The sequence below is a fragment of the Mus caroli genome, unplaced genomic scaffold (genome assembly GCF_978045245.1).
Source record: "Mus caroli unplaced genomic scaffold, Mus_caroli_1 scaffold_12, whole genome shotgun sequence".
Taxonomy (NCBI): Eukaryota; Metazoa; Chordata; class Mammalia; order Rodentia; family Muridae; genus Mus; species Mus caroli.
Genome location: NW_028227267.1, coordinates 25,855,829 through 25,868,375, shown reverse-complemented (window position 1 = coordinate 25,868,375; position 12,547 = coordinate 25,855,829). Strand labels below are relative to the sequence as shown.

Below are 12,547 nucleotides of genomic sequence, written 5' to 3'. Positions count from 1 at the left end.
ATATAAGTTGGACCAACATGAGCAGCATGATGTCTGGCTCCTGTGGGGATCGTGAATGGTATGAGGACTATTCACAAATGCAAACATATGCAGAACATACATTGTTTGGCTTCCTTGTGACCAACACCTCTTAGTAAGAATATGTATTTAATCAATTTATCGGTAGTAGGCAAAGAACATAAAACATCAAAATCTTTTCTTTTAAACAACAAAGAAAATATTCCTACCTGTTCTGAGGGCACTTCACCAAATAATGTCTCACTGTGAAAGGAAAAAGAATAACAGTTGGTAAATATAGGCTAGTTTGACATTACCTGAAAGGCAGAGTCCCAGATCTTGCTCAAGTATTGGGGCTGCACCAGCCAACTCTCAGGGCTTCTGGCTTACACGTTTTGGGGGGCAGAATCATAGCAAAGACATCAGAGGGCACCCCACTGACTTGATATTACTTCAATTAGGAACTGTACCAGGTATGAGGACACATGCCCAGTCAACATAATATTCATCTTTGACCAAGACAAACTGAGTTACATTCTATCCTGAAGAGTCCTGGAGTGGTAAGGTCGGTCCCCCAATGTATGGGTGACACCTGAGTCATGAGACCAGCCCTTGGGACCATATGGCTATCTCTCCTTAGAGTCTGCTCATTGTAAAATGGGCTTGCATTGCTCTTTATGGTCTCAAAAGAGCTTCTTAATCAGATGTGATGGCGCAACACTTGGAGGGCTGAGGTAGGAGGATCTCAAGATCAAGACTAGCTTTGAGCTCTCTACGGTGATTCTGTTTCAAGCAAACACAAAACAACAAGAATAGATAACATCCTTAAGAAAACAGTCTTGGAACAAGATATCTCTCCACAATGGTTCTCCTTGATAGTGGAAAAACTAGAATGCATGGACACCTAATCCAGAATGTGTCTAATCTAAGACTTGAAGTTAAGGTCACCTCAGCAGAGTAAAGCTGAAACAGCCAGGGGAATCTTGAGTTGTGTACTAAATGCTTATTATATGGCCACCTCCAGTGAACCCCCCTTCTTGCATCTGTTCACACCTATGTGTGACACCTCTTACCTCATGCTAACTAGACCTTGGTCACAAGACTTGCTTGGTTCTGAGAACAATGTGCCCCAAGCAGAGGCATATGAAGAGCTGTGTCTGAGGTTTGTGACAGGCAACTCCTCTACGGTCAATTATTCTGTGGGCCCACTGGAAGATGAGTCCCCACAGAGAAGGCAGTAAGCATTGTAGCTGAGGTCCCAGAACAACCAGCCTCAACTGATCCACCATCTGACTGCAGCTGCATGACTGACCGACTCTAGCTGAGAGCAGCAGCAGAATCAGCCCCAACTGCTGATCTGTGGACAGTGAGCAGAAAAAACGGCTGCTTTGTATGCTTGTGTTTGGGGTTATCTGTCACACAGTCAGCCAGTGCAAAGTCCAGAGCAGGATTGTCAGCACCGGAGAGCTAAAAGGACATATACATCCGTTCCATGCTAATGTCTAAACCCTTCCTGCCTTCTATTTACTGAGCACCTTCTGTGGGCTAGATAGTCTATGGATACAGCAGTAGCAACCATAGTGCATACAGAACAATTCATATTTATGACAGTATTGTAAACTTCGTATTGGTCAATAGACTTTAGTATTTGGTTTGTATATCCTAGGACCTTCTCAGGACAGTTTACAGAAGTCAGTTTCCGTGTTCTCATGCAATGGGCCTGAGATTTGACTCTATGCCTTTCCTTCTCTGTTAGCATGATTCTCTTCTAAAATCACCTTTTGTAATTCACAGAGCCAAGGCATCCTATCTACCCTTCAAGACTTATACCACAGAGACTTGGGAGCATCATACAGAGCTGACATGAAGCCCTGGTGTCCACTGAGACTTCAGATGGCTCTCGGCTTACTGGGTAAAGCTATGAGGATAAGATTCCCACATTTTGATCCAACAAGGATTGAATAATGACCTAATCATTATTCAATGGTGTCAAATGGGAGCATATTAAACCACATCTTTGTGATAGATCATTATTTAACTCTTAACATATATAATTCAAAAGCTGTGCATGGTATTGGGTAGTATATGAAAACTCCATCTATTCTTGCCTTCTTTTGTATTGAAGGTGAAATTCCCAAGGTCACATCTATTAACAAAACAAAAATAGGATTGATGGAGAACTATACCCCTAAGCAGAGTTCTCATCTTCTCATCTACATGTAAGGATATATCATGTAAAAGCAAAAATCTATACCAATAGAAGTGCATTTCCAATAAAATTTTACTTTATGCTTATTAATTATTTAATCTAAATAAATGATCTCTCTATGTTATTGTTCATTTTATAGTAATCTTTCAAAATGCTGTTAATTGTGATGTCTTGACAATTTGATGTTATAACAATATTTTAACACCCAGGCACAGAGGTAGGGGAATGGAGAAGTTATGGACATGAATTTGTGTGCATGTACGCATGCGTGTAGATAAGCACAACCGTCATTTGATGCAACAGCTGTGTGAAATTAGAACACAGTTCTGTAGGATAGGTAGATGAAGAGAAAGGAGAAGGCAGAGGACAGAATGACATTCCTAATGTTTGAGGCTCCCCTCACCTGACTTCATGGTGTGCTTACAATAACCGGGATGGTGATCAAGCCCAAGAATACAAAAGGGCATGTAGTCACATCATTTTAAGGTATAGACTTCTACGGTGCTCTGGAAAGTACATCCTTTGAAACAATTTACACTTGTAATGAAAAAAGTGAGGTGTCAAAAACACATAAAATAAAAGACCAAGGTCACAGGGTTTGTGAAAATTATTTTAAGAATTATACAGGCAAAAAATGTTTAAAGCCCACAAGTCTGTCATCCAATTTAAACTTTCCAATAACCTCTAAAACATTGTTCCTATGTGGCAATGAAAGCACAGAGAGGGTAGTGCACTCATCCAGAACCACACAGCACGTGTTATGGACTAAGCTGGGTTCCCTCCAAAATTCCTATGTTGAAAGCCCAATTCCCAGCCCTTTGCCATAAGATTGTAATTGGACATAGTACCTTAGAAAGGATTTAGTTAAAATGAAGCCATTAGGGTGAGTTCTAATACAACAAGGCTGGTTTCTGTATAACAAAAGGGACCAGGTCACAAATGCAAACATAAAACCAGATGAAGCAAAAGGAGAGATGCCATCCATAAGACAAAGAGGGAACCCACAGGAGAAACCAGCCCTGATGTTACAGCACTTCCACCTCAAACCTTCAGTTCCTGTGACAGTGTGACAGTGAGGCCAAGCAAGTCCGTCGTGCATTCCAGTCTACCTGTGCTACCGCAACCCAGCGCAAGTGCTTCCTGGTCATACACGCAGAGTGACCTGATTCAGAGCCCTCCGCATCTACTCTACGCCATTGTCAGAGAAAGTGGGAACTGCTGTCACCTTCACATAGACACTGAGTCTCTCAGAACCTATGGCTGTACACTGTGCTGCCGCGGGAGCTGACAGAGCCAGGCTGAGACCCAGCAGAATACCAGGAGCTCCTCTACGTGTGTCGAGGTGCAGTCCAGGTTCATGGAAAGGAACGGGGTAGATGGAGACCAGAAATAAAGAGACACAAGAGAAGCTGGAGAGTCTCCTTCCTTGAGGGTGGGGGACTGGCTATGAAGAGCCAACAGCCTGGTGGGACATGCCAGTGATATGTTTTGGCAGATGACCGTGAGGTTTGTGCTGAGTGAATCCAGGGCCAACACTCCCCCTGAGGAAGAGGGACCACCCAGGCCTACAGGTAACTCTGGACATTGCAAGCTCCTAAGAAATGGGTGCCCCCAGTCTCTGATCACTAGCTAGAGCAGCATGCTCACACATCCGAGTGACCCCAGCTTAACCTGGACTCTGTGGAGGCAGAGCCCACACAGCAATGGCTCAAGAATGTGTGGGAGGCTGCCCAGTGAGACAGGGACATCCTATTTATGGTACTAGCTCCTGGGGTTAGGAGTGCAGAAGGAGAAGAAGCCCATCAGGAGTGACTGATGGGACAGCCCTCCATCATGTCTTCCAGCACCCAGTGTGTAGCATTGGTCCTCAGAGATAAAAACACAAGACACATGGTCTTGTTCTGGGTGAACTCTGAAGGTTCTGGAAGTAGGGCCAGTACTTCTCACCCCTCCTGATGACAGACTCTAGCCCTAGACTCTTCCTGCTGCCCACCCTTATCCTCATTCTCAGCTAGATCCTTAGTGCTCAAAGCCATCACCCAGACCTCCAAAAGTGTGTTGGGCCTGAAGGCTGTAACTTTCCCAGATCGGCCTATCACTGTTACTGCTACTACGGAGAGTGGGAAGACAGGTTGAAGAAAAACACACCCCCACCTCAGGAGCTCCACCGTAGTGTTGGAGTCCAGGGTATGGCTGATGTCTCTCTCCCTCTCCCTCCCCATCTCCCTCCCCCTCCCCCTCTCACTCTCCCTTTCCCTCCTTCCTCTCCCTCTCCCTCCCTCCCTCACACACATACATACACACACACACACACACACACACACACACACACACACACGTTTCCCTTGTACTCATTGTGGTCTCCCAGGACTTTCTGAGCTTCTTGTTAGGCCTGTGGGTGTTTTTACTCCAGTCACAAGAGCTCCTCTCACACTGCAGTAGTCCCAGAAAGGGATCTCCATAGCTCCAGGACCCTATTTGCAGAGAGCTTTCTCTACCCACTCAAGTGCCCAGGTCATGGAGCCTCACAGCCTGGAAAAAACTGCCTGACTTTGAGGCCTTCAACAGCCCTACCTACATTTCCAAGAAGTCAGGGCAGAAGTGCACCCCTTCCCTGTGCACAACACTATCAGTCACCATAGAGAACCCAAGAGTTCCTGCCTTCAGGAAGCAGACCTGCCCAGACAACCTCTCCAAGCCAGCACAGCCAATAGGATGGTATCACCCACTTCTGTTACACAGGGGAAGCAGAAGTTTGGTACCAGCAACCATTTAATAGCCACATTTAGTCAATGAAAAGCACCATATATAATGTTCCCTGTCTGTTGTGTTCTGTCCCATGTGCTGGTCAGCAGTCCCAAGTGGGTATGACACCATCAAAATGGAACTAGTCCAAACAAGGTGTGCAGCCATACCAGGTTTCACAGCTCACTGCTTCTTCTGGGCTCCTATCTCCCTTTCTGCTTCTGAGACACCATGAGATGAGTGTTTTTCTCATGTCATGCTCTCTGCTGTGAAGTTCTGCTTCCCTGAGAGCCAACCAAAGCTATGGGGGCCAAGTGATCAGAAACTGAAAGCTCTGTATCTGTGAGCCAAAAGAAACCGGTCCTCCTTTAAGCTAATTTTCTCCAGGATCTCTCCACATTCGTGGAAGGCTAGATAATAGAATGCTTGTTCTGACCACACCCTGGACTAAGACTCCCACAGTTCTGAAAAGTAGGAGGGATACGCCTCCCTGCTTTAAAGTCTGGAGGTTTGGGGGGCTCAAATATAATTTCTATGTGGTTTCTGAAGACTTTCTTCATAGATAAAAAGAACTTGAATCTATGCGCCAAGTCCAGGACTCTTTCAAGGAACCTACTAGAAGATTCACATGACTCACAAAGGCAAGATGGCTTCTTTGTCACCATTCTTGATGGGCCTGTCAAGAACCAGCAGGACCCAGCATAGCCAGTGGAGCTTTCTGACCCAGGACAAAGGATGAGATTGACCTTGGGGATGCCAGGTGTCTCTGACTCAAGGCTACGGAGCCTTTTGACCTCCCCGGTCATCTTTCTGTTCTCTGTCAGCCCAGCCACCCTTTGTAGTCTCTTAACCCACCCCAGTGTGGCTGTGAGTGGAGCACAGTGCCTTGTTCACTCTTCCTTGCACTTGTGGAGGTAAAGTTCATGTGCTCTTTGTTTTTTGGGGGTGGGAGTGGGGGGCCGTAGTGAACTTTATTGATGGTATTCAAGAGAGTACAGAGGGCTCCTAGGCCCCTCCTGTTATTATGGGGGTCTGGGATGGAAATTATGAGGGATATGTTCAGTGTTGGGTGCAGAGTTGGGACAGGGACTCCTCAGCAACTGAGGGCCTCTCTCTTGCTCTCAGTGTCCTTGCTGAGGTGGGTGGTCCAGGATTTCTTACTCCTTGGAAGCCATGTAGGCTGTGAGGTCCACCACCCTGTTGCTATAGCTGTATTCATTGTCATACCAGGGAATAAACTTTACAACGTTGTCATTGAGAACAATGCCAGCCCAGCATCAAAGGTGGAAAAGTGGAAGCTGTTTTTGAAGTCACAGGAGACAATCTGGTCTTCAATGTATCCCAGGATGCCTTTTAATTGGCCCTCAGATGCTTGCTTCACTACCTTCTTGATGTCATCATACTTGGTTTCTCAAGGTGGCATGTCAAATCCACAATGGATACATTCAGGGTAGAAACATGGAAGGCCATGCCAGTGAGCTTCCTGTTCAGCTCTGGGATGACCTTGCCCACAGCCTTTGCATCAGTGGATGCAGGGATGATGTTCTGGGCAGACGGCCATCATGCCACAACTTTTCAGAGGGGCCATCCACAGTCTTCTAAGTGGCAGTAATGGCACAGACCATGGTCATGAGCCCTCCCATGATGCCAAAGTTGTCATGGATGACTTTGGCCAGGGGGGCTAAGCAGTTGGTGGTGCAGGATGAATTGCTGACAATCTTGAGTGAGTTGTCATATTTCTCATGGTTCACACCCATCACAAACATGGGGGCATTGGCAGAAGGGGCAGAGATGATGATCCTTTTGGCCCCACCCTTCAAGTGCATCCTGACCTTCTCCATGGTGGTGAAGACACCAGTAGACTCCAGGACATACTCAGCACCAGCATCACCCCATTTGATGTTAGCGGAGTCTCGCTCCTGGAAGATGGTGATGGGCTTCCCTTTAATGACAAGCTTCCCATTCTCGGCCTTGACTGTGCCGTTGAATTTGCCATGGGTGGAATCATACTGGAACATGGAGACCATGTAGTTGAGGTCAGTGAAGGTCATTGATGGCAACAATCTCCTCTTTGCATGTGCAGAGCAGATAGCAGCCCTGGTAGCCAGGCGCCCAATACGGCTAAATCTGTTCACACTGACCTTCATCATCTTGTCTATGGGATGAGGCTGACACTACATGAGAAGATGTGGCTGTCTTTGGAACAGGGAGGAGCAGAGAGCCCCATATGCTCTTTGATTCTTCTTTGCAGGGACACAGGCAGCGGAAGGATAGGTTGTAATGAGCCTTGGATTGTCCAGTTTTCTCTGGTCTTAGAAGACAGACTGTAAATGGGAAGGAATCAGATCTCACAGCGAAGAGAATATGTGGTAAGAAAAAGCCACTCCTCTTCCTCCTGCCTGGTACCAAGGTACCTTAGAGACTATACTTTTGGAAGCTCAGGCACAGAAGGCTTGGGGATCATTGAGCCACCTCTCTGAGCCAGCAAGACCAGATGGACTCCTGAAAAGCAGTGGCCTTGGAAACCAGTGTCCTGAGAAACCACCAGAGCTCAGGGCTCAGTCCTAGACCCCAGGACCAGTATTCTCCAAAGTGACTTGGCTAAAGAGACCCTGGGATAAGGTCTGAGTCACTGCGGACACTAAAATGGAGCAAGACAGCCATTTGTGCTAGGGAGCAGAATGAAGTATGCTTGTGCTGGGCTAGACACATGGGTACAATTAGCTTTGCTCATAGCCCAGCGGAGTGTCCTGGAAACATAGCAGCAATGGCTGGGTCAGAACAGCAGCCAAGAAAGCTGGCCTACTGCCCTTGGCTTTGGAAAAGCCAACACTTGCAGGTCCTTGGGAGTGGGTCAGCTACTCTGAGGCCCTCTGTTTAAATCTTGCTGCAGGAACCAAGAAGCACTGTTGAGTAGGAACAGCCTACAAACCTCAGTGCTCTGTGACCCCTACAGGAGGGGCTGTTCTCCCCATACATGTATGCAAAAGTCCAAGCAACACACTTAGAGGGGAAAACCTAAACACCAGCAGGCTCTCAAGTAGGACCCCTGGTTCAAACCAAGCACTACAAACAGCCCTTTATTTACAGTTTTAGCTATAGTCACGATAATGTAAATTTGTTATAATTCAATGCATGGGATGTGAGACCATAATAATTAAAAGAAAAAAAGAAAAAAAAAACCAAGTGCCTTAGAATTACAGAATCATTTGAACACATGTAGTATGGCCCACAAAGGCTTAATGGTTCTCAATGAGAACCCCAGCCATTGACAGCAGTTAGCCCATAAGAGAGGCCTCTTCCTGTGGTATGCCCTGGCCAAGTGGTTGTTATGGAAACAGACCAGCACTCCAGACCCCCAGAGCAGTCAGTTATTCCCCAGTTACCTGTGGTAACTGGGTTGTACCCCTTCCTCTTCCCCAAGCTTCTGGTCCTGCAGTGGGAGAGACAAGGACGCTGGGACCAATCACCATCGCTCTGCTTTCCCTTCCTGTCCACCAGGAAATGAGGACTCATGGGATTCGTATCCCAGAGAGCACTGGGATAGAAGCAGAGCCACATAAGGATTGGACCCCACTGGACTTCTCCACTGGTTTCTAAAGACTTGATATCCTTAAGCTCGGAGCACAGAGCATCAAAACTGGAACTATTCTGCTCAGTGGCTTTAGTATTCAAAGGGAATCCAATGATCGGGGATAATTTGGATTTTTCAGAGGATAACTCTGTGGTGCTGATGAGGATTATACCCGGCAAGCAGAGGACAGGGATGCTAGACAAGTGGTAATAGCATGATCCATAAATGATCCAATTGAATGCTCCTGTTCAATGACCTCTGGAATTCACACTGAGGAGGAAAGAACCCATTCATAAGAACCTAGGACTCAAGCTCACTTAATTTAAACATTTGTAAGGCCTCCAAGTGTGGGTTTGTTCCATTTTAAAAATACAATGGATGCTACAAGGGCATGCAAACCAAATGTGTGTACTTTGTTCGGTAATTTCCTGAAAACTCCTAAGCTGAGGCTTATGAGCAGTCCTACTCCCAGATTTTAAAGTCTCTCTGAACCCATCCATACTCATGTCTGTCACATGTATGTCAATTACTGACACGCAGCTGTGACCAAAACAGCTGGAAGGACACTTGAAAAGGGGGATGGAGTTCCTTGATCCCAGCCTACAGAGGGTTCAGCCCATTGACTTTTGGCCTCCTGTGCTCAGGCAGAATGTCACAGAAGAAGCAGCAACTGCCTGAGACTGCTCTTTAGTTCTTGGTGGACCCAAAGCAGAGAACAAACAAGGACAGGACCACTGACAAGGAAACCCAAAGAACCTGACCTCGGTGGCTGACTTCCTCTGGCTATGTGCCACCACCCGAAGTTCCTAGGACTGCCCAAAGTAGTCTTACTGGTTTGGGACCCAGCCTCAAACACATGAGCCTGTGGTGGAGACGTTGTATGTGCAAACTGTAGAGCCATGTCTTCATACACATTCTATGTAGCCCTTAAGAGTCACCAATAAAGGATGCCTGCCCTCTCTGAAAGCCAGACATATCAAAAGATGTACCCTGGAACCACAGAATCCATGCGAATCTGCTTGGGAAGAACCCTCATCGATAACCTCCATGGAACAATGGAGGAAAGCTCCTTCACAAAGGCCACCCTCAGATGTCTGTGGACTTTCTAGAACACAGCTAGAGCCCTCTCCTCTGTCACTGCCTAGTCTAGGGCTATTATCATGCTCTTTGTCTCCTGGGAACCATGCAGGCTACATAGGATGTGGAGGAGTAGAAGCATCTGCCTAGTCTATGGCAGGTGCTCAGACAATGGTCTTGACAGCTGGGTAGGGCTTCAGACGGGGAGCACAAGTGATCACCCTTCAGCCCATCCTGGCACGGGAGGGTGATGAGCCAGTTCCAAGCCCCAGTCCTTGAGGTCTGTCTGTGAGGTCTGGAGGAAGGTGCCCCTGTGCGTCCTGTCTGCCCTTCTTGGCATTTCTTTGATTCCTGGATCCTGCCTCAAATCCCACAGAGTCTACAGCTTGAGTCTTCCCAGGCCCTGGTAGAGCTGCCCTTAGCACACACCCAACCTAGAGATTGCTAGTGATGGTGCCTTTTAAGCTCTAACAGCTGGGAGCAGAGCAGCTGGAAAACAAATCTATTTGTTCATCACTTGTGGAGGGAGCATCTGTCATGAGCCAAATTCCAAGAAGGATCTGTCACATGCATGGCCTCTGCCTCACACAGAGTTCTCTGGAAAAGAGGCAAAGGGCCAACACCCATGGGCAACATTTGCCACAAGCTCAGAGAAGCAGCTGAGGACTCTGAAATGCTAGGATATCTAGGACAATGCTGGGATATCTTAATGGGGTGGCAGATGCCGTGGAGGAAGGTACCCAAGGGCAACGCAGTGAAACACAAGGCCAGAGGGAAGCATTCGGGCTCTAGCGGAGAGAAATCTGGCCTGTAGCCCTGGCTCCATTTCCAGGGCTGCATGTGCAATTCTCTGCTCCCTGTCAACTGCATCCAACCCCTGGAAGCTGCTGATGGCACCTTTGTCGTCCAGAGTTGCTGGGTTTGGTTTAACTTCAAGGGGAAGAAGCATCTAGGGTCTGCTGTCTGGAGGAGGGGAAGCAGTGCACGCAGGATCCTCGAGCCAGCCCTCTGGTTGCAGCAGCAGGACATTGGCTGAATTGTTCTTCTGGACCACCTCTCCTACAACAACGACTCTTTATTTCATTGCATTTTACATGTGGCTGTCTTGGCTGCATGTATGTTCATATGTCCATGTTCATACCTGGTGCTGGAAGAGGCCCTGAGAGGGTGTCAGATTCCCTGGGACTAGAGTTAACAATGGCTGTGAATCATCGTGTTGGTGGAGAGAACTGAGCCCAGGTCTTCTGGAAGAGCAGCCAGTGCTCTTAACCTCTGAGCCCCACAGCAACAGCAGCACTCACAGGTCCCAGAACCTTCCTTCCTCGCCCCTTGAGCAACAGTGTCCCATGGGTACCAGTCTCTGGATGCTCAGCCTCCCTTCCTGGTTTCCTCAGTTCTGCCCACATCTCTGGGGGAGTCTCCCCTTTGTGGCTGTTGTTCAGTTTCCCAGTTTAAAGGTCCCTGTGAACACAGAGGCTGGCTTTTCCCCCATCCACACCCTCAGCCTAACAGTGACAGTGACAGTGACTCACAGGTCACCCTATATGTGCTCAGGGGGTTGAGTATCTCCTCTTCCTAAGCTCTCAGAGGGGTGCAGTCTTGTCTCCCAAGTCTCCATAAAGAAGACAAGGGAAAGGTGGGATCCATACCTGCTCAGTGAGGAGGTGTCATCAAAACTGGGCTTGGTGTACCTTGGTCATTTCTGAAAGCAACTGTATCCTCTCCTCACTACTTTTGGAGATTCTGGTGTGTGTGTGTGTGTGTGTGTGTGTGTGTGTGTGTGGGTGTGTATGAGGAATACTCAGAGGAGGATTTAAAGGAAAAGAAGCTCAAGCAAGCCCTGAGGAATCCTGGAAGAAGGTTGGCTGAGCCATCTTTGGAGAACAGAACAGAGGCAGACAGCTGACAGCTGGGCAGATTCTTAGAAGTGCTAGACTTGGGAAACTGAACTCTGTAAGAGATATGGGCTGCCGTTAGAGTAATCGGCATTCACGGGGAGATAGGAGTCATGGACTGCAATGTCTGAGAAAGAAAGCACAGGGAGGGAGAGAGAGAGAGAGAGGAGAGGGGCCTGAGGACAGCCTCCAGGGCATCAGGAACTCCAGCAAGAAAGGGGTAGACACTAGGACAGGAAAAGCACAGAGGGACAGCCCAGGTTCCACCTGCCTGCCCAGAAGGTATGCACAAACCCCTTGGTTCAGAACTTTAGCCCCAAACTCACTCTTTGAGCCCAAATGCAAAGGAAAGCTGCTCCAGCCCCAAGCAGCTCAGGATGAACACCAGAATCATGGCTAAGAAATCCAGAGCCCCAGGAGGGAGAAGTTTGAGAAAAGGGAATTCAGCTGGTGTGACAGTGATCACTTTATTGCAACAACACCTACAAGAAGCAAGCCTTCTCATTCCCTTTGCTTTTTGGCCCCAAGTAAACAATTGCTGACCCAGGATGCCTTCCCACCAAGGTGATATTTTGCCCCACATCTTCCGCCTGTGTGTGGGCGGGCGGCTTTCCATTCCAGACATGACCTTATCTGTTTTCTTACCTCTTGATTTCCTCTTGTGAAACACAGACTGCCAGGCAATGACCAGGGTGAAGAGCAGAACACTGAGGATCCCCACGCAGCACACAAGGACAGCGTACACATAGAGATCTGAAAGGCATGTTGTTTTAAAGGTTAGCTCAGAATGAACCACTACAAGAACTTCAAATGCAAAAAAAAAAAAAAGCACCAGAGGAAAACCTTTAGGTCGAGTCTAAGGGGCAGAGTGCCTAGACTTGTCATCAGAAGCATCCTCCCTTTGTGTAAGCCTTGAGGGCTAGGGATACAGCTCAGAGGCCGGTCACCCACCCGGCATACATATTCAGTCATTAGAGAAGGTAAATTTGATTTACTGTAAGCGAAAATTCCGTGAACAGCTGCACGAAGAAGGAGAAAAGTCAAGCTGCA

The 12,547-nt window shown here is 47.6% G+C and overlaps 1 protein-coding gene across 1 annotated transcript in view; it reads right to left on the bottom strand.

Moving 5' to 3' along the window:
* The window catches only part of Vstm4 (V-set and transmembrane domain containing 4), an 84,698-nt gene that overhangs the window by 36,846 nt on the left and 35,305 nt on the right, over positions 1 to 12,547 (bottom strand). The window contains exons 4-5 of the mRNA XM_021181981.3: positions 12,143 to 12,250; positions 228 to 261 (exon numbers count right to left, since the gene is read on the bottom strand). Of these exons, the coding sequence (XP_021037640.1) occupies positions 228 to 261; positions 12,143 to 12,250 (142 nt within the window). The remainder of the gene's footprint in view (positions 1 to 227; positions 262 to 12,142; positions 12,251 to 12,547) is intronic.